Genomic DNA, 25928 nt, shown 5'->3' on the forward strand with positions numbered 1-25928 from the left:
ACGAGACATACTAAATCTAATTTGTTCGTGATTAACACTAATGAATCTCATTTCAAAGAAATTTGGCTCTTATTATTATTTGTACAAGCTTTATTTTTAGTTTCATGTAGTCAATATATTCTACTCCCTCTCTCTCACTCTCCTCTCTCTCTCTCTCTCACCATATGTCCACTGAGCTCGGCGTCATTAATACAATCTGTATACTCTTCTCTCTCGTGTAATCTGTCCGCTGTTCTCTGTCTAGAGCTCGTCTCCTCCTCGTCTGTGCGTTGATCTGAAAAAAAAATTTGTTAATAAAAATCCCACAAACATTTCAAGGTCAATGCTATTCCCAAAAATGTCACACGTAGTTTATTTGGAAAAAAATGTAGGTTTTTAATACAATATATCATAAGAATAAAAATAATTGATTGTACGTGAATTTTATAGGAACAGAGAAATAATGACGCAAGATCTGTTCCTCTCCCGCTTGAACCAATGAAAAGTATTATATACATACATATATATATATTACTTTTCACTTATATATATATATATATATATATATATATATATATATATACATTTAATTTGAACCGATCCTTAAAATTCCCGAAGTGACGTTAAAGCGATGACATCTGGTTTGCTGACTTTTACGCGGGAAAGTATTTTATCGACGTGACTTGTGTCTTTGTAAATTGAATTTAACTTATTTAAAGTGTTTTGGTTTAAGATAATGATTAGTTTTTTCTAGTTAAGGTTGGGTATGTCATTACTGATTGTACTGTTGACTGTTACTTAAGTACTAGTTTTATAAGACAACTATATTTTTTAATGATTTTGTTAGAAACCTAAATATAGATAATTCTATATTAGTTCTCATTTGTCAATTGTTTATCTGCAAACCTTCACTATCAGCCAGCAGTGGTTTGGAGCTCTCCTCACAATCCTCACCCATATCACGGAACCGCTGAACAAAATTGTCTTCCAAGGAATTTCTGCAAAATTACATCGGGGATAAGTTGGAGATGTTGTATGCGTGTGTTCGTGTGTCTGTGTGTGTGTGTGTGTGTGTGTATTACCTATCTGATCTGTCATCAGGTTTTGCATGTTCAGAATGTGAAAGGATCTGCATCGCCAGTGAACGGACGAATTCTCCAGGTCTTTGGCTGCAGTCTCCTGGACCCTGGAGAAGATAAGCTGATATAGGACTCTCCATTCAAACAAACTTCTCAGAACAACAATGATCAGCTGCAGACTATAACCTAGTCTAGACTGATCTGTAGTCTAGACTAAGTTGAACTTCTTGACATTATATATAAGATCACTGTAATTAACAAAAATGTTGTTGATTATTTTAGTAACTTCTTAATTGATGTGCCAAATAGCTCCCGAAAACTCTGACAGCTGTCATCTCAATGTCACCTCATTAGTCAGATCACTACCTGCAAAAAGTGTCTGGCGAGCATTCGCCTGTTCAACGCTCGCTGTTGTCTAGCCTGAGGACCTGTGCCCGGGGCGCTCAGCTCTTGACATAAGGCAGTCTTCCCACTGCCAGCGTCACCTGGGGCATAAAGTATTATAATGAGACGAAACCTCTCATCATTCCATGGATTCACCGTGCGGGTGCCGGGTCCATGATGCAGGGAGAGGAGCTTCAACAGTGCCTGGGACTTGCGACCCAGGTGTAGGTTCGTTATTATCATTGAGACTATGATATATATATTTCATATTATAGAATTAATAGTAAGTTACGTATACATGATATAAAGACAGTGTCATATCATTATCATATCATGCGCAGTATCAGAGCACAGATAGTGACATACCGTTTTATTTATTCTAACAATTAATCCAATCTGTACAGATGTCTAATGATTATATTATATATGTAAGTGTCTATTCAATTCTCACCCAATATAAGGGTTCCAGCAGTCTTGCTGACCGCTCGTTGTTCTAAGCAGTGCGCTATCTTCTGGAACACCCACTCCCTACAGAAGAACCTCCTCTTGTCACTCACATCCGACACCCGGGTTGAAGACTTCTTCACTCTGTCCTTGTCGCGAGCTATTGGACTCAGCGGGGATCCTGGGAGTTGAGAATCATTGTCTAAATGTCGCTCATTGTAGAATCACGACAAATATCTTTATATTGAAATAGATTTTTGTAGGACTAGCCCATACCTGATGGTGTACACATAATAAATTTTGCAAAAAAATTGTTTTGACAAATTTAAGTACTAAGAAGCTTTATTTAGATTATCTATTGGCTTATCCATCATACACTCAGTACAAATTTCCTTGTCAGCAATTTTGTCCTTTATGACCATACATTTGTTTGTTATAATATAAATATTCGCATATCAATACATTTACCATCAAAATCGAAGTCTCTTTCCCTGTCTCTCTGTCGTCTAGTGTCCCTGGAGACCTCTCTCTCGGGGAATACCCGGTGGCCGGTCGGAGTACGCTCCTGTCTTGATGTTATCTCGTTCAGGGGGAGTGACCTGGAATTATTATATCATAACTCTGGAAGCTCTCTCACACCTGGAGCCTGATGTTCCCAAAATCTGAATGTTACCCATTCCAGGACCTCCTGAATCCAACGAGATCTCATCAAACTACCGAGAGCTTAAGTACGTTGACGTCATCAGAGTACTTTTTTGAACTAATTGTGATTTAAATATACAGTATTAGTTCTACTATATATAATAGTTGAACTCCTGACATATTTAGGTTTTTAGTTGAGATATAACAAAAATATTATTATATATAACTATATGTATACATATTACTAATCACGATATTTCAGTTGGTTAACTGACGACATGCCCCGAAGATAACGAGTTCGAATAAAGATTAATCAAAAAAAGTCATTGAACATCAACATTCACATGCAAATATTATTCAGGTATTAAATAATATATTTTTTGTGTCATAATTAAAGATCTTAATGCTGTTTTTGAACGTTTTTTTTTACATCGAAATCGATCATTCGTTCGTTCGTTCAATCGTTCGATCGTTCGTTCTTTCCTTCCTTCATTCATTCCTTCTTTCATTCATTCCCTCGTTCGTTCATTCGTTCGTTCGTTCAATCGTTCGTTCGTACGTGTATGGTGATGTAGAAAATAATCCTATTTGATTTCGATTTACACAAACACATTCTGTACACGTCATTTACGAATAGAAACCTCGTTTAATAAATACCTAAAACAGCAACCAATTGAATGAAGCAAATTAGTTCGTAAGCCGACGACGTAGAGTCCAAAGCTAAAAGCTAGTTTTAGTATTACAAAGTTACTAACCGTAAATTAACCCGGTGTTCGGCGTGTCTGACAGCGGAATGTCTGTTCTGCTGCTGCCTTATGCTGACCTGGTTCTGCCTCAAATACGCTTCGACCTTCCCCTCGTTGGCGTCACTTCTGTTCTGTGTTCTTCTTACTCTGGTCTCTTCTTTGCGTCTCGATTCCCTCTTTTCTAGTTTCTCAATTCTACTCTCCATCGGCGCGTTCAGAAGCTGTATATTACCCCCGTGGTTGTAATTCAGGGGGTCGAATTCTCTCGGATTACCCCTATTCTCCCGCGTGGAGTTGCCTTTAGCGTTTTTTGTCCTATACTTGGGCGCCACTTGGCTGTATATCGGCATGTTCGACATCTTAAACTAGCTTTGGTTAGAAATATATAGGGTGCTTTGGTTTTTGAACTAATTACTAGAGGAACCAGATTATTTCTTTTTTTTTTATAATTTTTATATTAAAATAATATTTCTTTTATCACATTCGTGAGGTTCGAGGGAGATTCTGAGTTGTGAATTAAATTATAGTGAAGTTTGAAACATCGTCTGCCGGCAACTGGAAAAAAAAATCGTCAATTAATAAAAAATAATAACTATACGGGTTACCGGTATACTACTAAATTTATTTAATAAAAAAGCTTTGTTATCGAGGAAACTAAATTCAAGGTAAATAATATATTACGTAAAATATAGCCACTATAGCCTATACAAAGTCATTGTAACTTTGGAGCTATAATTCCTAAATCGGATCGGATCTAGCACACTATAAATATTTTTTTAATCTGTGTCATTAATTGGAATTTCTTTTTAGGTTTTTATAGTTTTCAACGAGATTTAATAGCTGTGAGCTATTCGACACCCCAATTCAGGTCTATAGCTTCTCGACCCCAGCTCTCAATACCCATTCAACACTGAAAGGGTGAAAAAGATCACTCAGAATCTATAAAAAAAAAGGTATCACGAGACTAAAAATAACCATTTAGCCTTTTCCTTACAAGTTTCGCAAAAATTATTTTTTTTAATCATTCGTATCACATATCAAAGACTAACACGCATAAATCCTAATAAAATTTAAATCAGAAATAAAATAAAAATATATAAAAAAAAGTATTTATTTAAATAAAAATGTACATAAACAAGATCAAAATTTATAAGTTCCATTAACGGATAGGAACTTTGACTTTTTCATGACGACAAAATTTTGGCGCCACAAGACAAATGTCATTTGAAAATATTTTAAACATTGATAAGTACGAAAGGGTAAGAAATATAAATCTGTCTCTATCTTAATCTAATTCAATTAAGGAAATCCACATTAAAGACAAGTCATTTATTAGGGTTATATCTTATTCCATAGTAAATAAGGTGGATTTCCGAGTAACTACTTCCTGAGTCTTTCGTATCTTAAGTATATAGCAGTAAGGGTCCTTTTATAAATACAGTACTTGAGCTTTTACAATTTTTTTAAACCTTAACGCTATTGAAATAAGGTTGATTTTTTTTCCAAAACCTCTCAACTCAATTACCGGACGTCCTGAATTAAAAAAAACGCTTTGTCTCCGTTACGTGAATTAATTTTTATTTGAATATCATACGGGGGACGTTAAAAAACTTTGAATGTGAATTATGCGACGTGTTCCTTTGCAATAGAGTTGATTTTTGTCTGAAGAAACTTTTTCTCAAATTTGCTATTTTTTTTTTACTGTAGAATAAAGACTTTCCACGTCATAATTAAAAAACAAACATTTTATCTTTATAAAAGGAAGTCGTGTTACACTAATTATGACACAACAACGAGAGAGATAGCTCAGAACCAGGAAAAGGACATAAGATACTTTTGCATACAATCGAAGAAGAAAATAAGATAGTTTGATAAAATACGAAATCTTCTTATTTAGCACCTTTAAGGAGGACCAGAGTTCGCAAGTCGAAGATGAAGTCGCTGGCAAAAACTAGTAAATAATATCAGCATAGAACAGAGCTTTTAGAGATTACAACAAAAGTAAGTGTAGTTATAAGGTTTTTTGTAAATATAAGAAAAAATTATTTATATCCATACTTTATTTTTATGTAAATATATATAATAAAAAAATATTCCTTAAGCAAACAAAATAGTGATTGAAAACATAAGATAAAATAATATTATATTAATAAATAAGATATTACTTATTTAACTTTCTATTTGATATATTAATTCCATACATATAAATATATATATCATAAATGTATACTATGCGGTTGTCCGTGTGGTAATTAATTCAAACCCCTCCGGCTGTGTGATCCTCACCCCACACAGCAGTCATTCATCATATATTCAAGAGTTGGAAGCCGGAGATGCATTCGAACAGACATTTGGGTCAGACACACGGTGTACGGCAGTTAATTAATATTACCCACACATTATAATGAACTTCATACTATTATAATTAAAAATATATATTTTTTCATATTAATATAATAATAAATAAGGAATATAAATTACCCCATTATTGTGTATTATGACGTCACGTAAGAGGCAATAGATGTCGCTAGCAGAGGCTTAAAATATCAAAATCATATTAAGTAGCTATGATTATTAATTCTTGTTTCTCTCTGAAGCTAATGCCAATAACCATGCGAAGGGAGTAGCGTGCATTTACTAGTTAAAAAGTCCATCACACCACAAAGCGAAAGTCTTTAGAAAATGTGATATTGTATTTTCACAATAATTAAAATAAAATATATTTATTTCAATATAATACAGTGTTTAAAATAAATGAAATGATTTACATGGTAACACTGATAATATTGACCAATATTACGAGTGTTGCCAACAAAAAAAATATATAATATGAAGTATACAGAAAATTATAAACTAAAATTATTCTGTGTTAGGTGATTTATATAATTTGGATAACAGGAATCTTATTAACATAAACAAATACACACACACACATATATATATATGTGTGTGTTTGTATATATATATATTGTAAAGAAAATATGAAAAACATTCTGGTTTTAACATATTACGTTTGGTGTTGTTCCAGCTTTTTAAATATTCATGCCAACGGTCATGCACTTGACATTATAAACGCAAAGCTACGTGCGGACTCTTGGCTGCGATACAGAAATAATTGAACTCATTTTGATAGATCTCTAGATAAATAAGTTATATTAACTAACTAACAATGACAATTTAATAATGTGTGAATGTTTGTTGCTGTCACGTTATACGCTGGACGGATTTCGATGTAACTTTCCATTAACGTAGGTCGGACATCAGAATAAGATACAGTATATATCTTAGTTTCGCGTATTTTGTGCCAACACAACAATTGTATTAAGTCTTGACACAGATGATAGATGGCGCTGAACGTTGATTAACAAATTTAGTAGATATATTGACTTAGTCTTTCTTTGACTTCCTGTCAATACTGTTATTGTTGGTCAATACTGTTACTGTATTTCTTTTATTACTTCTGCGATCTTTGTGATATAAATCAATAAATTAAAAAAAGCGTTTCCCTGATAGACAAATGTAGTTCAAACGAACAAAGTGCAGGACAAAGCCAGTATTTGTTGCTATAAGATAGACGCTTTCATGTCATAGTTTAACAGTATAAGGTTTTAAATATTTACTTACATCTCAATAATTTCGTTATAATAAAATTATTATGGCTTTGAAACAAATTATTGTAAAGATTTGGGTTTTTTATGAAAAAAATCGAAGATTATATCTGGATGTACGCTTGGGTTCAGACGCAGTGTGGAGACTTCTAGTTAATAAATTATAAAATAACCGAATTTATTTAGTATATATGTTTGAGACAGAAAATTTATATAAAAAAAATATTTAACATAGAAGGAGTGTTGATAAGATTTAATATTTTTCTAATATTAAGTCGCTGCAAAGTGACCGAACACTCGGGACTAAGTAGTTAAAAAAAAAGGCTACAGTATAAAATATTACTAGTTTTAATACAATATTTATACGACTTTTATATTATTACCGGGGTTGATTCATTGCGCGTTTGTAAAACTGATCGATGATTGAAAATACGAGATTTTGAAAGAAATTTTTTAAAATATCGCAAGTTTGAATTACAATCAAATGAGCTAGGTGACGCTTGATATACTATTATGTAAAGATTAGGAGCGTCTGTCCTTAATATTATATATATATATATATATATACTAATGGTTTTTGTAGGTGACTCTGTCCGTGAACATCAGAGTTACACTCAGATACAAAAGCATAAAGTGTGTTAAAACTATACATACGTTACAGGCTTTTCATATTAAATAACCTACATATAGACTGTAGCGACATCTGTCGGGACGGTTAGTGAATCTAAACCATCTGGGACGCCATACAGGGACATACAAAAAAATAATTTAAATCGGTCCAGCCGTTAAGGAGTTCAATGACATACAAACGTACAGTAGTACTTTATATATATGTATATATATTCTACCTAATAGAAAGATACATAATTTTGTAAATTGTGGCCTTCATATGAGAAAACGTGCACATTACATTCAGCCAATGTCACGTATAATGGAAACTACACGATGGAGGTTGGCTTAATTGTATTATGATAAATCACTTAAAGATTTTTTTTTACTTATTTATTTATAACACGACATAACATTTCGCACCAATTAATATTATCTTTGGCCCTTATAACACGTCATATCTTTTAGTACACTCGCCTTAAATTATTATTAGTTTTTCATTAGATACTTAAAAATCCATTTCATTTCTCATTACCCTACCTTCATAAAATATCATTCAAAACATAAAAATTAAAATAAAATACAGCGTAAAGTCGAAGCTTACAATGACACATTCATCCGAAATATAAAAAAAATGTCATTGTTTTTTTTTTAAATTTCTGTCATTCGATAAACGTCCAGGTTCACGTGTTCGCGTTGTAGAGCATTACACAATAGCGCAGTGCAAAGATAGCGCAAGGTCGCAGCTTCGATTCCGGTTACGCAATCTATTGCATCGATCGGATCGGATGTATTCAGTAATTTACTAATATTTATACATAAATATATACATTAGGAAATGTCTTTTTATTTTTTCTTTTAGAATATTTTGGTCGAAGAAATTATGTAGACGGATTTTGTTCTGTAAGATTAAAAAAAAACATCTACATTTTGTCAATATTGTTAATTAAAATATATAATCGAATTTAATATCTTTATCTACGAATTCAATCCTAATACTGTAAGAAATTAAATAAACACGGGTACAGTCTATTAAAGTTTTATAACAAAAAAAAATTATAAATACATATTATGAAAAATAATATATTTTTTAATTTGAACTATAAAAATAACATGTTAATTTAAGAACGTTAAGATAGAGAATAAAACCAAAATATTACTCGAGAATGCTTATTACAAAATTTCCTTTTTTAGCCAAGAGTAAATTTTAACTGTCTTTTTTAAAACAACACAAAAAAAATCCAAGCGACTTGAGTGAAGATGTCCCCTCGACGTAATTCGTTCATGATCCTTATAATGCGAACAAATAAAAAACGCGCTTTAATAAATGAAAAATATACAGAAATATGTTCCATTGAAATAAGTCGGATAATTAGGAACATAGGAACTACTGAAAAGATTACACCTTAACTCGATCGGGTTATAATAAACAAAGTTAATATAAAGCGGACAAATAAAAATGCATTTCGTTGCTTCAGATTCGTATAGAAATGGCAACTACAGAATTTAGTCGGATTAAACTTCTATTGCAATTCAGGTTAGTAGACGGAATAAAAAATAATATATACAACTAACTCATTTGAATGAGGACTTTTCTATGGAGGATGTGTGTTTGAAATGAATGCTAAAATATATTTAACATAAAAGGATTGCATTGCAGGTGAATTTCATTATTATTATAAATAAAAATATATTTCAATTTGTTTAAATTTCATTATGTTAACCTAAAGTCAAAACTTAGTTTGGTGTCATAAAATAAAATGGCCGTCTCTGCTAGCGTCTAAAATTTAAATGACTTAAAACTATTATCATTAAAATTTCATGTTACGATAAAAAAAATTAATTTATATTTGTTTTTGTTGTTTATAAAATTATAAACGTTATTTTTTTAAAAAGCTAGTATAATTTAATTGTCAGTTAAATACGGTTTTCAACCTGATTTTGTACTTCCTTTCAACCATACACAGTTTGTGCAATCTGCACCGTCTGTCATAAAATCTATTTTAATTTTGTTGCTTTTTTTTCGTTCGGTTCAATAAACTTGAATTATTTCAATGAATAGTTTTCAATGTAACATTACGGAAGATAATTTTTGTTTGTTTGTTGATTTGATTTTATATTATGAAACGAATTAGTTCCGTATATGTTACGGAACCGTATTAAATATTCTGTGTCAATATAATTCACGTAAAATTAAATAAAAAACGCGATACATCTACGGTGACTCGCGACCTCATACACAATACGTCTGTTAAACCTTAATGCTGTAGCAACACTAATTTTTTTTATACATTATCATACCTTACTCTGATGTCTAAATTACATAACTGTAAAAGTTTTATTAAAATCGGTTAAGCCGTTTTCGCGTTAATGTTTCACGAACATACATACAAAATCTTTCATCAAAAGTTCTACCAAAACAATCAATGTTGCTATTTTAAACCAACACTTACGATTTAAGTTATATTTTTGTGATTATATAATAATTAAAAACTGTGCATAAAACATGTCCAAGAGATTCTCTGAAACAAAAGTATTTTTGCCTCTATTCTTCCATCGGCTGCATTCTTTGATATTGAAAAGACAATACGTACAAAGAACGCAGTCTTAATGTTAAAAGCCAATCATACAAAAATTGCTAAGTTCTGATATAATATGGATAAAATTGAAATAAAAATATTAAACTAAGTGTAAAACAGAAACGAATGAATGTAAAAAAAAACTTTTTTAACGCGGATAGTCCGACGGAACTTTCAACTCCGCCTGTGGAACTATCGCAACTTCGTAACTTCCCGTTCCGCCGAACTTTGTAACGCTGTTGAACGAGGAAAATGAATTTTCCAACATGGATACCGTAACTCGATTATAAAATCGTTTTCAAAACTATTTTATCCAATTGTTTTCGTAACATTTGCGATAGCATAGCATAAAATATGTGTTCCGTCGTTTTAATTATTTTTTATGGATAAAGTTTAGATATGCATTGATTTTATCCTATATAATATAATATGTGTGTAATTTTCTAATAAAAAAAAATATTATAAGAAAAAATAATTCTTTGTAAGTCAATACCGATTTTAATGTTATTTGCACCGGACGTTAGATGATTTTGTAGAGAATATTGTATGTGATAGTGACCAGAACTATTCAGGTGACTCGCGATAATCGGAGAGTCTGTCATAACAACCTCATATCTGAAGTAATATAACTCCATATAAGTTTATTTGAAGAAGAAATCCGTAAATATATATAATGTATTTATAATCAATACATATTATAAAACAAAGTCCCTCGCCGCAAACAAGTCGCCGCAACAAAGTCTGTCTGTCTGTCTGTTCGCGATAAACGGCAAAACTACTCACCGATTATCAAACAGTTATCACCACTCGATAGCGTGATTCTCGAGGAAGGTTAAAGTATATAATTTGTTAAGTTTTTGTATTTACTTGTGTGTACATTAACGATATTTGTTGGAGATGTCGAGGAAACAAGAGCCATCTGAGAGCTTTTAACGAAAACGCTGCCTTAAGTCTTTGAGATATAACAAAATAATATATGGTGGAATTGTGTGTCTTATATAGGTCTAAAGAAAAGTCCGCGGTGGCATATGTCTATACTTCAAAGGACAGCATACTATATCCATTTTACAACTTTTAAAAATTGGCATTCCTAAAGCGTTTATTGGAAAGCTATTTACATAAATACGGTATTAAGTCTTAAATAAATTACTTAGTTCTCAAGCCTACACCAGTATCTGTAAATTGCTTTTTAAATTTCAATGTTATCATAATATAAGTTTAATAATTCTCAAAATTAAATAGGCTATTTTATATATTTCGTAAAGAGCCCGTGCGAAGCCGAGGCTTGTACCTAGTATATTATATGATACACATCACACACACTACCACGTCTCTGACACACACATATAATACGTGTGTGTGTGTGTGTGTCACTTAATGTCAAACAACGACATTTCTATTGTGCTATTCAAGTTGAAATAATCAATTAATTATAATCTAGTATTGCCCATAAGAACATATACAACATAATAATTCAATCCAAAAATTTGTATGAATATAAAACAGACCTCAAAAAGTTTTTTTAAACGATAAAATTAAATATGTCTGCCTCAAGTATGTGTTAAAAAGATATTAAAACGAAAAGAAACGATTCAATTTAATTTCTACAAGTTCCTGATTTATTATCTGTCAGCAAAATTTCTGAACGGTTGTTTTATTAGTATTTATTTTTTTTAGCTAATCTGAATTATCATCAAATAACAAAATACGTAATAAAATAAAAGCTTTAACGTTTCAGTACACAAACTGGTCTCGGGCAATTTTTTTAATCAAATTTTAAAGTGAAGCCGCGGGCAAAACATAGCGTAAAGGGTTGTGCGATAAAAAACGAAGCGTATATTACTGGGGTTGGCATTTCAAGCACTCGTAAGCTAGACTAAGCCTGAGAGTATTTTATCAAGGGCTTCGATAGGATCAATAGTGTGTTACTATCCATTACACGTAACGATATATCAGCTACTATTATAATGAGATTTAATTATAAACATATTATTTTTTATCGTCATACGATTCAAATTAATATACAAGTATATTTTTAAATAGTTATTCCAAATAGTATAGTTGTTTGACTATCATAATTTCAAATTGGCATTCATAAGGCAGCGTGGCCGAGCGGTCTAAGGCGCTGGTTTTAGGCACCAGTCCGAAAGGGCGTGGGTTCGAATCCCACCGCTGTCAAAAGCTTTTTTGACTTTTTTTCAATTTTTAAAATTGATAAATACTTATTTTTTTTCTTTTATTTACTTAATATAAATACATTTGAGATATTTTTTCCTAAAAGTAGATTTTTGAAAAGCATCAAGCAAGAGGCGTACTATTATATACTCTACCAGTAGAAATCATACATTGATGATAATTATAATGAATTTCTATCTCATTGCCTAATTTCTCGTTAATATAACACATTAATAGACTAATGTAACTACTATCAGCGAAAAATAATGAAAGGATAAGTCATTGAAGTGACCGCAAAGGTTTAATTTAGGAAAGGCATAATGATATATACATTTATTAAAACATATTAATTTACACGTTAATATATATATACGACCATGAGGCTTGCCGTAATTAAACAGAAATTTAATGTATGTAAAAAAAAACATTATGCAGTTTCCTAATAAAAACTTAATATTATTAAATTTTTTAAACGCACAGGTACTGATTAGAACTCGAAAGGAATTTCTAAATCACAATTTTTTTCATATAATTTTTACGACGTCGTTGAAAAATTTATCGATGTCGATAAAATCACATTTTCCCAACTCGCGGAAGTTGAAGTGATTTACAATAACCTCGTGCAATAATTATAGCTCGCTTCCTCTGGCTGTGATAAACGGACATTGACGCTTCAAGGGTACATGTATAGCGTATTTAAATATATAGCACCTTCTTTGACCGTTATCGAAAATAGAATATTGTTAATTCGACTGTATATAATTAACCTTTGACGGAGAAAATTAAAAAAAAAAACATTCTGACATGTCGCTATTACGTCATCCGAAGCAAAATAGATTTATCGTAGTTCAAATTCAGTAAGAACAAACGTATTGCTTAGATTATAATTTACGTATGTTTTGTTGCTCTAGGTTTTGGTAAAAATATATCTAGTCTTATAAAAATAACAACATTAGTCCATTAAACAAACCCTTTCGTGTTTTCTCCATACCATTTAAATAAAATTTGTCAACGAATAAAACCGTTGTAAATGTCAAAATATTGAACAATTCCAGTGTTAATGAAGCCATAGCATAAAAAATATATTGCAATTACACTTATAATATAATTATGATCTATATTTACCTGTTTCCCGTTTTTCCTTCATATATTAATATTCATAAAAACGTTCTTGTATAGTTTTCATCCACAATTAATTATTTAATTTTTAGACATAAATATTTCCGAATTTATAAACTTTAACAGTAAAAATTCAGAACGGAATTTTAAAAAAGTTTACGATATTTACGGTTATCAGAACAACATGTTCAATCACTATGATATGATTAAAAAAAAAATATTTTAACTTCAAACGACTTCCAATAAATTCAATCTTAATTACTCCAAGCATTACTTGATGCAAGTTCAAGCTAAGTCTAGCTGCTTAATAGCTTATTTCATCAGCCTTAAGTTGAACCAATCGCTTTTAAATTTTATTTAGCTTCGTTTTTTTACATGAGATTTAAAAACATCCAAGCTAATGTTAGGTTAATACCACAAAGAGATTTGTATTTTATCGATTCATTCAAAATAAATATAATAAATGAGTTTATTTCTTTATTAAAATTAAATTAAATACAGTAACTATTAATAGCATTCGCATTACTGTAGAGTACCGTAAAATTCTGAACTTAAACAAAAAAAAGGAAACATTTTAAAAGAAAATTCCTTAGTTTTTTTATTATTATTATAAAAAATATATATCATGATATAAAAAATTTATACCGCATTGCTGTAGGGCCCTCGAGTCGGACTCCCCTAGCTCAAAAGAGAAAAAACGAACGAAGCAAGTAAATAAACTCGATCTAATATAGAATATTCCAGACGCGTTTTACTTCCTCTCTTTTGCTTTCACTTAATTATAAAAAAAAAGCAAAATCTTCGAAACAAATATTACAATAATCACATATATAATGATATTACAATAATATTTTGTTATAGAGGACCATTGTAAGGAATAGTTAGAAATTATATTATATAAATAAAAAAAGACAAAGAGGTTAAATAAAGGCGAAACGACATGGAGACAAAACTTCGACTCATTCAATGGATTGACCGTGCGGATGCCGGGTCCATCGCGTTGCAGGGAGAGGAGCTTCAACAGTATCTGGGACTTGCGACCCATGTGAAGGTTTAAGCGGCCCCTATCTAACGCGTTAAACGCTCACCTCCACCGTCCATGCTCCTCTCTCTACCTAACCATATTTGAAACGAACATACTAGGGCTGGGCCTTTGAAGTAAATTCCAAGAATGAATTGATGTTAGTTCGGGACAGTCCCAAGTCTTATGGTAGTTTGTAGAGAGATTTACTTTTTATATCTCTTCTAATGAAAATTAATACAAATATTACGAGAAATATTACCATAAGGCTAATATTAATAGTGACTGAACTTTGATGCTATGACTAAGATACATAAAATACATTTGAGATGATTCATTAAGAATTAACTCATATCAAACATACTTACCATCGGTTTACATTGAACTACAAACAGACAGTTCCCTGTCAATCACGCATACTAAGTTGACATTATCATTTGAGATTAATGTATGTCAAAATAGAAATCACTGTTTAGTATTATGAAACTTATCATAATGATACTGATAAGATTGTGTGAAAATCACATTTATATAAGAAGTTATTATAAAATAATTTAATGACAGATTGAGAAATTTATAATCTGTGACAACTCCCACAGCGCCGTGCGAAATTGTTTAAGCATTCTTCAAGTTAACAATGGGTTATAATATCCTATCAGTAAACTAACTTACTAAGATAATTAGAATTACTTCTCGGTTAACTATACACATATATATGAAAAAACATACATTTAAAGAGTTTGTCTGTTTATAAATTTTAGCAATTTTAAAATGTGGTTTGTTAACATTAAAAAATGATTTCTATTTCTATACAAATAAATGTGTTACATACTTAACATCTTTTATGAAACTGTGATGAATTTTGTATAATCTGTGGTTATAAAATCCAAAATTAATGAAGTCATAGTTTAATTAAAAGACAAATCATACAAAATAAATTAATTATTGGTGAAAGAATAATAAAACTGAACCTAATTTCATAACATTTCAAACCAATTATCATCATCATCATCAGCCTATTGGAGCCCACTGCTAAGCAAAGGCCTCTTCTCACATAGAGAAGGTAAGAGCATTAATCACCACACTTGCTCAATGACGGGTTTTTGATTACAAACTAATAATTTGATATTATAAGTCCAGGTTTCCTCACAATGTTCTCCCTCACTGTCTGTCAGTGGTGTCTAAATACTCTTAAAAAGTAAATATGATTCAGAAAAGATTGCCAGGTTTCGAACCCGCGCCCTCACATATGAGAGGCGGGCCTTTAACCTCCAGGCCACCACGACTTAAGCCAATCAATACATCACTATTCATTAATTTTATTTGTTGCAGTCTGATGTAAAAAAAAAATACATTTATCATTTTGAACCGAAGATAGCCAAAAAATTTAGCATAGTTAAGAAAAATTTATTTTAGAACTACAAAAAAAATAAATTGTTCTGTCTGTTTGCTATTTCATATTAACAGCTTTTTACTTAACATATATGAAAATATATATTATGATACCTGAATAAAATGCATATTTTTTTAATTTTTGTCCGTCTATCTGTTTGTTTCATCTAATTCTTGGAACCTTTGATACTGACAGGAATTTCACTCCCAGATAAGTAAAATCATAAAAAATAAGTTCGGCCACTTTTGACCAATTTCAATAAAGATGATGTTCTCAATTCGACGCTACTACGACTATGATTTTCAAAATTGTTGTTATTTTATTCGAAGGGCATTATGTCAAGATACTTCTATCGTCACAAAATCAAGATCCGATCCGCAATTCTCAAGAAATCAAATAAAAACTCATAACAGTGTTAGTAATGAGAATTAAGGATATTCTTCTGAAGAAAGCCAAGAATATACACACATCTCATCTCACAAGTAGAACAATAGACATTTTTTTACTTACAAACAAACTACTTTTATATACAAACCTACTTTATGTAATGCAGATCCTTATATACTCTGTGACTTGTGAAAAAAAATCACTAACATAGCACAGTATATATATATAAATATGCCACAGTCTTTCAAAACATTAATTACACCCGTACTTGATATAAACGCCATTTTAGTTTTTTTGTTCTGGGACGTTAAGAATATTTTGTATTCGTAAGAATTTATTGAGCATTGTATGAAGTGAATGTTACGAAATATTATGAATAATGAAACGGCATTGTTAATTAATATTCTCGAGTTTTTATTACATCAAATTTATAATTAGCTCTTGTTGGATTTAATACATCTTACTTAAAATATACATCCATAGATAATATTTTAATTTTGCAAAAAACTTATTCCACATATAATTTTATTGCGCAAAAAATATGGAAGTACAATTTTAATATTAAACAGACAACGTATTAAGTTTAATGAATATTATAATTAGTTCCTAATTCAATGTACTTAAGATTAAGATAAGGTATTGTTGGCATCTCCATAATACTAAACGACGTGTTTTGCTTACTAAGCGTATGTTTAATTAATACAAATATTATTTAAATGTTTATAGTAAATATATAATTTCAGCCAATTTCAGTGTTAATTGACCCTAATTAATACAGTAGCGGCGCTAAATTATCGTTTGTGTAAACAAAAACAATAAAATGAAAACTTTATAGGTATGAGTCATGCCATGTTGAAAGCAGATGTTGGCCGTAGGTCGTTCTAAATCATAATGCCGATAATTCCCATATAACAGCTGTATTTATATAATTTCATAGAGTTCGATATTTAAAACTACTTACTTTTTTTTAAGCTCGAGCAAATACTGCGATGACAAGTGTTTGAACGTCAAAAAGAAATTAAAAAAAAAATCAGCACTGCACTGGTTGCAGGAATCCTGATTGCACCAGTGTTATCACATCACTTCGCACCCACGATAACTTTCACGTCCATTTCGTTATTAAAATAAACTATTTACATTAGTAAATCACATGTTAAAAGTAATGCGTCCAAGTGTTATAAGTTATAAGTAAATCTGTATAGAGAGTAACACATATAAAATCATAATATATATAGTGTTTATGGGATGGCATTTATCAATGGGGACGCAGTAGATTATCTATTTGAGATTGATTACTGTTTTATTGAGAATTTATTGAACATATATAAAATAGATATATAATGCACAACAGAACATACAGCTCTCAGAGGAGAGTGAAAAAGCTACTGGTCTAGTGTTGCTATCGGTAATGCTAGAATGACATTTACCATGTACTATTAATGCCAGTTACAAAAATAAATTATAATTAAATAAGAATTAATAAAACAAATATATTATGTTTATAAAACGATAAAATGGTTTCAGAAATTTACCAACATCTTTAAGACTTTAAACAAGCATTATTTTTATTATCGTAGGTTATAATTTTATAATATAAATAATAGTGTATACTTTTTTTTTATTTCTGTATTCTATAAATCGATTAAAAATAAATACAATTATATCACACTACAGTATAGCATTAATTTTTTGCCCATTGTGAGTTAAAATTTGACATTTAACTTAATGTTTTTAAGTTTCGATAAATGATATATAATAAACAAACTAAATATCAATTTTGAACGCTATGGCTTCATTTACATTGGAACTGTGGAATATTTTTTTTTAATGTTCAATAGTTCGATTATACGATTTTTTTATTTTTTTTTATTATTTTTATTTAACAATAGTCTTGTCTAGATGGATTTTAAATGAAGTTTTTTCTGATCTCACCAAAAACTTTGTACTCTAATTTATTAAACATGTTACATAAAATCAATATATATACTTTTTGTCTATGAATTTTTTGGTAGACAATTAATTGTCACTACAAATGTTGCCTATTTTGTAATGCCAGGGCTTAATTTGCACTGGATTATTTTTAAAATATCACATATTGCCTTAGCCATAGCATAAAAATAAAAAATGTCACTGTCATTGTTTCATTGACAAAAGAGGCTGTCAATTTAGAAACTATTTTTTAAAAATACTTTCATTTAAATTGGCTTTCAAACCAGTAATATCGTAGTACAAGATTATCGTATCATAATAAAGAGAAAATTTATACGGTAATATAATAATTAAAATAATACTAATTACAATTAGAGAAACTGTGATAATTTTGCACATATATACATATATTATTTCTCAGTTTTCCCTCTCTTAATTTTTGTACCAGTACACATATCCATTTTAACATTAAAGCACACTTGAATGGACGGTTGAATTAACGGTTCAATTCAAAATTTTAAGTGAAAATACCTCAATTTGATTTTTAAGAAAACTTTCGAATAAATTAAGTATAAATTAAATGACTTTCCACTTAGCATAAATTGGTTACTATGAAACGCTAATGAAATTTGATCAATTAAAATAAAATTAATCTCTAAAAGGGAAGGAACTACCGAAATGTTGATAAATATTAACATTTAAACATACACAATATTAATGAGATCAAAGATTTTCGCGAGTTTTATTCATTTAATTGAAACTAATATTTTTCGGATAAACTACGCGTGATCTATTTTTGTGATCACGGTTGCTGAAAAGTAACCGAAACGTCGGGAGTATGTAGTTTTCTACAAAAATAAATCACGCGTAGTTTATCCGAAAAATATATGTGTCAATTAAATACACAATATTATTATTTCAAATACAAATAAATAATTTTATTATAGAAACATCACCACAATGTTTACTCCGTTTATATGACTGTTGGAAAGTAAGTTATTACTGAATTATCTATCTAATTTGTTTGAATTAAATGAAAAGTAAAACAGCCCAAGTAAGAATATACCCTAAAATTTTGTGATAACTTTTACAGGTAATTTTAACACAAGTTTAACACAAGTGGTTCACGAAATTAAAGATTTTTAATAAGACGAATATTCAGAGTTGACTCTTAATGCTAATGTCATAAGGAATACTTTAATGGAGTGTATGTATTGACAGCTGCGTACCGTTTTATGCAATATTTTATAGTATAAATATTTTAAAAATAGTATGAAGAAGAATTTTTTTATAAATATAACCAAATGTAATTATAACACATAAGTTTTTTTTAATAATATTTAATGAAATTTATAAATACCACATCGTTACTACAATCTTTCCCGAATACAAAATGTTTGAAGTTAACGTCAATTTTTTTATAATATTATTGTTCCTCTTGTACAGAACGGAACGCAGTTTCAGAGAAAATGGTTTCGCTGGTAAATGTTTTGCTGCGGAAAACCGCAAAATTGGGTGCCAACAGAGCCTTACTGGCAAATTTACCAGGAGTTTACAATGCCAAGTGAGTAGTTTTATAATAAAAATATCGTAAACAATCTAAATAGTGTTAAAAACTGAACAAAAAAATTATGTAACTTTCTACTATTATAACTTATAGGTTATAAGACGTAGTATCAATGTTATTGTTGTTATAGTTTCCTTTTATTTAAACGTAATTATATAATCTATTTTCTAAATTATCATCATATTTGTCTCGACAAAATTTGACAAAGTCGTAGTATTTTTGCGCAACTTCAAACTGTCACATATTTTTATATCATTAGCTCTCAAAGAAATGCCCACCGTTGGATGCCAGACGAAGACTTCATTAAGCAGTTTGAGGGCGCCGTGTTGTACTCCGATGGCAGACCTGAACTCATGAAGCACCCACCTTACAATAGTAAGAATATTGAATATCTTTACCTACGAAAGGACGTAAATTGTCTGTGTTAGAATCAAGTGATCAATGAATATTAGTGCCTCATAATGTTATTATATATACTCCTGTTCATAAAAAACCTTACATTGTTATAATTAACATTTTCTCTCTTTATAATACTTTAAATTATATTGCATTATAAGGTAAAATAAGACATAAATTGCAAGTTAATATGGGTGGAAATTTATTTAATAACCTATTCTCTTTGAATATCTCAAATACCAAGTACAATAGAAAAAACATCATTCAGGTAAGCCGAGTCTATATTCAGTCATATCTTTGTATATGACTTATATATATATATAAATAAATATATTATTAACAAAAAAAATTATAAATACTATGAAGATGGCGGTAGATGACAAATAACAGGACCAACTGACAGACATTCACTTGTGTCTGCCCGTCATCACGGTCGCTGAAAAGTAACAGAAACGTCGGGAGTATGTAGTTTTTTACAAAAATAAAGCTCGCATAGTATATCCGAATAATATTAGTTTCATTTAAATGAATAAAACTCTCGAAAGTCTTAGATCTCATTAGATAAAGACTATTTTTTGGTGAAATCTAGGAGGAAGAGAAAATAACTATTATAAGAGTAAATAACTATTTGGCTAGAGATACCTTAATAGTCACATATAAAACCAATACAGCCATATTACTATCAGTTTCTGTATCAAACCCAATATCAAACCCAATACTCACAGTCTCCGGTAATAATACTCTTAAGATACAGTCTCGGTATTGACTCTTAATGTTCGGAATCTATTCTAGAAACATCCTACAAAATGGCTGAAGCCAGTACTAGTACTAGTACTACCTTCAAATACAAGTTAATACTTAAACATTGCCGTCACAAAGTCAACATAGGTCCGGTATTATGATTAGTGCGGCACTTGCAGAGTAAACAAATCTTATCCTATAATATTAACTATCACACAAAAACCGGTGCATGTGCTTAGTGTGGGCTGACAAGGGTTACAAGTGGCGCCATCTGTGCCGTACTAATTATAATATATCCTTAGAATAATACTGAACCATTGTAATTTTGTGATGGCAACATTTAAGTATCGACCTGTATTTGAAAACTAAATGCTGGCTTCAGCCAATTTGTAAGACTACTGGAAGTAACCCTGAACATTGAAAAACAAATGTGTAATTGTACCTGGGACGTAATGTCAGTAACACTCTCACACCTGTCCAGGTATTGTGGCCCCAGCTGAAAAGCAGGTCAAGAACATGATCCTCAACTTTGGTCCGCAGCACCCGGCTGCTCACGGTGTGTTGAGACTCGTACTCGAACTGGATGGTGAGGTGAATGACCCTTGTTATTGGAGATAGGATTGTGTATTTAATCACTTAATATTATAGGATATATATATATAAAGTTTGAGAATTCATCTTAATGATTTTTCAAAGTTATAATCAGACATTTCACATAAGGGTTCAATGAACTTTGAATTACCAAAAATTATGATCACCTAGAAAAAATATTTAGTTTTAACTGTAACATGACGTAATAGTATCCTTACAACAAGTCGGCCATGTTAATATTAACTCACACTACAGAGTTTTCATTAATAAATCTTTGTTATGTGTTATATTTATATGTAGCAGACGCGAAAAACTGTAAGTATTTAGTTTGATAAACAAACTGGTTATTAGGGTAAAGAAATAATAGTATATGACATTCAAATAATTAAATAATATATGTACTATAATATTAACTAATTCTTTAGTGCTATATACTGTCTTTCAGACTGTCCGCGGAGCTGATCCTCACATTGGTCTCCTTCACCGTGGTACGGAGAAGCTGATTGAGTACAAGACCTACACCCAGGCGTTGCCTTACTTCGACAGGCTGGACTATGTGTCTATGATGTGCAATGAACAATGTTACAGTCTGGCCGTTGAGAAACTGCTGAATATTGAAGCTCCCATCAGAGCCAAGTACATAAGAAGTGAGTTGGCTTATATAGAGACTAAACTTCTCATCATTCAATTGATTTACCATGCTTGTGCCGGGTCTATCATTGCTGGGAGAGGAGCTTCAACAGTGCCTGGGACTTGCGACCCAGGTGTAGCTTTAAGGGGACCCTATCTCCACCATCCAAGCTCCTCTCTACCTATATATATGTAATTTGTAAATTGAGTAGCATATATATATAACGTTTAGTAATAGATTCTCAAAGTAGTCGGTATGGATGAGACCAAAGTAGTTGTAGTCCCTAACTGTGTGGTAAATAATTTATCTAGTTTTGTATTAAAGAACAAAGCCATGACTTGCCCGATACAGCCAGACATTCAAACAAGCTCACACAATGTTTTTTTAAAGTTAAACAAGTTACACTCGACCAAATCTTCACAGTTCCTGTCAAGTTTCCGCGATGTGTTGAGAGTTCTTAAGGGATCACTGTATGATGTGGCTACCACAGAAACGGGATATGGTTGTCTTTTGTTCAGTTGATTTCTGATTCATTATATCCTCCTTGACATGTGATGAGAGGGATTTACAGGAAGGCCGTCTGCTGACATGGCACAGATACCTCATCGTAATGGCTTAGTGTGTTCACGAGGCTTGCCAGGTTGAAGACATCAATTAAACATATATATATAAATTTCCAGCTCTGTTTGCTGAGATAACCAGAATCCTGAACCACATAATGGCGGTGGGGACGCACGCCCTGGATGTGGGTGCTCTCACTCCGTTCTTCTGGCTGTTCGAGGAGAGAGAGAAGATGATGGAGTTCTACGAGAGAGTCAGCGGCGCCAGGATGCACGCGGCCTATATACGACCTGGAGGAGTGTCCTTGGTTGGTATCAGAATTCTTCTATACAATCTTCTGCCAGAAGAAGCATTTAAACAAAATATTTGTTACACTACTGAGATATTTTTAATGAAAAATAAAATACGTGTGCGATAAGCATGGTTATATTGGCCTATGCCATCCCCACACTAGACGGAGAGTCAGCAGTTCGTTGAGAAACGTGGCACGCTGAGTATGCAGTGATGATAGACACTTATATTAAGCGCAAGTCTTCGGTATGAATGAAAATATGTTTACGATTTGTTTTACTATGGACCATAGATTCCCAAACTTATTTCGTCTGCGCACTTTGAGAGCAATTTTTTTTTGGTCTCCAATTTTTTAACCTAACGAAGAACATCTGCACAACGTTCATTTTCTTCTGTGTCTCGTATCACTCTTCAGACCCGGAAAAGGCTGCAATGGGCCGTATTTAATTGTAAATTTTCACCCAAAGCTGAATTTTTTCCTGGTCTTGTTTTTTCCAGGATATGCCGTTAGGTCTGATGGATGACATATACGAGTTCGCGAGCAAGTTCGGCGAACGGCTCGACGAGGTGGAGGACGTGCTCACCACCAACAGGATCTGGGTTCAGCGGACCAAGGATGTGGGGGTGGTGACCGCACAAGACGCTCTCAACTACGGCTTCAGGTCGGTATATCGGAGAAGATAATTCTCTTATATTGAGCGGAACGCCAGAGAAATTAAGGAATCGTTGACGGAAGATGACAAACAACAAAACCAACTGACAGACATACACAGCTCGTCCCGTGGTCACGGTTGCTGAAGAGTAACCGAGACGTCGGGAGCGTGTAGGTAAAAATATTAGTATCATTTAAAATATAAAATCGCAAGTAGTCTAGACTAAACTAAATTTAACGTACACCTAATATGTAATGTCGGCAAGAAGGTAGATAAAAAATAATAGTTGCGAGAAAGGCTTAGTTTCGTTGTACGATTGTACGGTGCTCAGGTCTCAAATTAGTTATGAATAAAAAGAATTATATATATATATATATATATATATATATAACATATACCGCTGTACGGGTCTCGCTGAAAATTGGTGAGGAGATAGCTCAGAACCAGGAAAAGAACATAGGTTACTATTCATCCGATTGAAGAAGAAAATAAAATAGGTTGATAAAATCCAAGATCTTCTTTAGTGCCCTTAAGGAAGAATACAGTTCGCCCGGTCAGCTATACGTTTCTAATTCTGAAAGTAAAACAGACAAAGTCGCGAGCAAGAGCTAGTATATATATATATCTATGAGATAGAAGGTCCCAAGTTCAAATCCTGCTGAGGACCATGGAAATTTATATCTGTATCTTATTATTTGATGATTTCAGCGGTGTGATGCTGAGAGGGTCCGGCATCAAGTGGGATCTGAGAAAAACTCAGCCTTATGACGCTTACGATAAGGTCGAGTTTGATGTACCCATTGGAACCAACGGCGACTGTTATGACAGGTGAGGGAGCACGGAGGTATCAAGAGATATATAACATAGGATTAACTTAAGTTCAGTTAAAAATTTCAGTTAAAATTGATTTAACCGGGATGGCTTAGTATGTAGTTCAGCCGGGGCACATTACTTGAGAAAGATTGAATTCAGTACTTGGTTGTAAATAGTTAAGAATAGCTCTACAACTTAGCTTCGCTCATTAATTTTTAAACAATTTTTATTAAACGAAATGTTTTATTTCTGTGTCTAAAAATTCATAATATATATATATATATATATATATATATTTAAATGTCTGTTTATACAAAATTATATGATGTATAAATATAGCTCTACATATATGTATGCATTATATAGTATGTAATATATATTTAGTTCTTTATAATAAAAGGAATTCTCATATTTATCTATGAAGCTGAGAGCCACTCATGTATTATATATATTTTGGTAATTTTTATTGCCGTTTGTATTTAAAGGTATCTGATCCGCGTGGAGGAGATGCGTCAGTCGCTCCGCATCATAGACCAGTGCCTGAACCAGATGCCGCCCGGAGAGGTGAAGACAGACGACGCCAAGCTCACCCCGCCCTCCAGGGAGGAGATGAAGGTGGACATACACACACACTCACACACACACACACACTCATAGATATATACAATGAAATATAATGAAAGACTCATCGACACGAGCCGGATTTGTACATATGACAACGGATATATGGCCTCTCAGTCGCTTTTCAAACTGAGTTATTATGTCCTGACTCCCTTAGATATAATAATTTTAATATAATATATATATTTTAACTGTATAACATGTTTAACCTGAAGTAACTGTGATCAAGATAAGAAAACATTTATCAGAGGATTTTTCTCGTTTAATTCCCAGACATCCATGGAGGCGTTGATCCACCACTTCAAGTTGTTCACCCAGGGGTACGCCGTGCCCCCCGGCGCTACGTACACCGCCGTAGAAGCACCCAAGGGAGAGTTTGGTGTCTACCTTGTATCTGACGGAGGATCGAAACCCTATAGGTGATGAAGTGATACAAGCATGATGAGAATATTAATGACGGTGGATGTGTGTGTGGAGCCTTCGTACCCCTGAACGGATCTCGATGAAACTCTCCAATAAAGTTGTTTATACAAAAGAATTACATATAACATGATCTAATCAAACATTCCTGTACTCACAATGAACAAGGCCTTAGGGCTGTGTTCTATGTTGACGTATCACAGACACTAGATGGCGCTGTAATTCGTAAACAACTAAACCTGTGCTGTGTACTAATGTTTCTCTATTTCCGTAGATGCAAGATCAAAGCCCCCGGCTTCGCTCATCTGGCTGCATTGGAGAAGATCGGGAAGAATTCCATGTTGGCTGACATAGTGGCCATTATCGGAACGTTGGATGTCGTGTTCGGAGAAATAGATCGATAGACAGACATGCAGATAGCAGATCGATAACATACCTAGGATAAGAAGTAAATTATATACAGTCGACTTGAAACCTCTCCCGTAGAGCAAAGTGTACCATACAGCTGTAATATACCCTAATAAATCAATGCAAAAAAGTGGTTTTTAT

General features: G+C 32.0%; 2 protein-coding genes and 1 non-coding gene across 4 annotated transcripts in view; 2 read left to right on the top strand and 1 right to left on the bottom strand.

The window, feature by feature from the left end:
• LOC116776537 (ankyrin repeat domain-containing protein 50) overlaps window positions 1-17553 on the bottom strand; it is a 36477-nt gene extending 18924 nt beyond the window's left edge. For both annotated transcript variants that reach the window (XM_061525539.1, XM_061525538.1), the window contains exons 1-8: window positions 17127-17553; window positions 3284-3829; window positions 2355-2485; window positions 1894-2067; window positions 1425-1543; window positions 1062-1165; window positions 886-977; window positions 162-274 (exon numbers count right to left, since the gene is read on the bottom strand). In XM_061525539.1, coding sequence (XP_061381523.1) covers window positions 162-274; window positions 886-977; window positions 1062-1165; window positions 1425-1543; window positions 1894-2067; window positions 2355-2485; window positions 3284-3633 — 1083 coding nt within the window. In that variant the 5' untranslated portion in view covers window positions 3634-3829; window positions 17127-17553. The remainder of the gene's footprint in view (window positions 1-161; window positions 275-885; window positions 978-1061; window positions 1166-1424; window positions 1544-1893; window positions 2068-2354; window positions 2486-3283; window positions 3830-17126) is intronic.
• On the top strand, window positions 12169-12248 carry Trnal-uag (transfer RNA leucine (anticodon UAG)). Its single transcript has one exon. It is a non-coding gene; the product is annotated as a tRNA-Leu (tRNA).
• Window positions 17554-19540: 1987 nt separating the features above from the next.
• On the top strand, window positions 19541-25920 carry LOC116776604 (NADH-ubiquinone oxidoreductase 49 kDa subunit). The gene is made up of 10 exons (XM_032669835.2): window positions 19541-19658; window positions 19921-20036; window positions 21280-21389; window positions 21835-22036; window positions 22701-22888; window positions 23371-23534; window positions 24234-24353; window positions 24824-24953; window positions 25233-25378; window positions 25654-25920. Exons 1-10 carry the CDS (start codon window positions 19564-19566, stop codon window positions 25781-25783), a joined length of 1401 nt encoding a protein of 466 aa, XP_032525726.1. The 5' UTR covers window positions 19541-19563; the 3' UTR covers window positions 25784-25920.
• The last annotated feature ends 8 nt before the right edge of the window (window positions 25921-25928 follow it).

Source organism: Danaus plexippus, chromosome 30 (assembly GCF_018135715.1).
Source record: "Danaus plexippus chromosome 30, MEX_DaPlex, whole genome shotgun sequence".
Lineage (NCBI taxonomy): Eukaryota > Metazoa > Arthropoda > Insecta > Lepidoptera > Nymphalidae > Danaus > Danaus plexippus.

What these genes read in the sequence shown, in the direction of transcription:
- LOC116776604 (XM_032669835.2), top strand. Translation starts at nt 19,564, where the DNA reads ATGGTTTCGCTGGTAAATGTTTTGCTGCGGAAAACCGCAAAATTGGGT. An exon ending in GCTCTCAACTACGGCTTCAG is followed by an intron (nt 23,535 to 24,233) that starts GTCGGTATATCG and finishes TGATGATTTCAG; the next exon opens with CGGTGTGATGCTGAGAGGGT. An exon ending in CCTCCAGGGAGGAGATGAAG is followed by an intron (nt 24,954 to 25,232) that starts GTGGACATACAC and finishes TTTAATTCCCAG; the next exon opens with ACATCCATGGAGGCGTTGAT.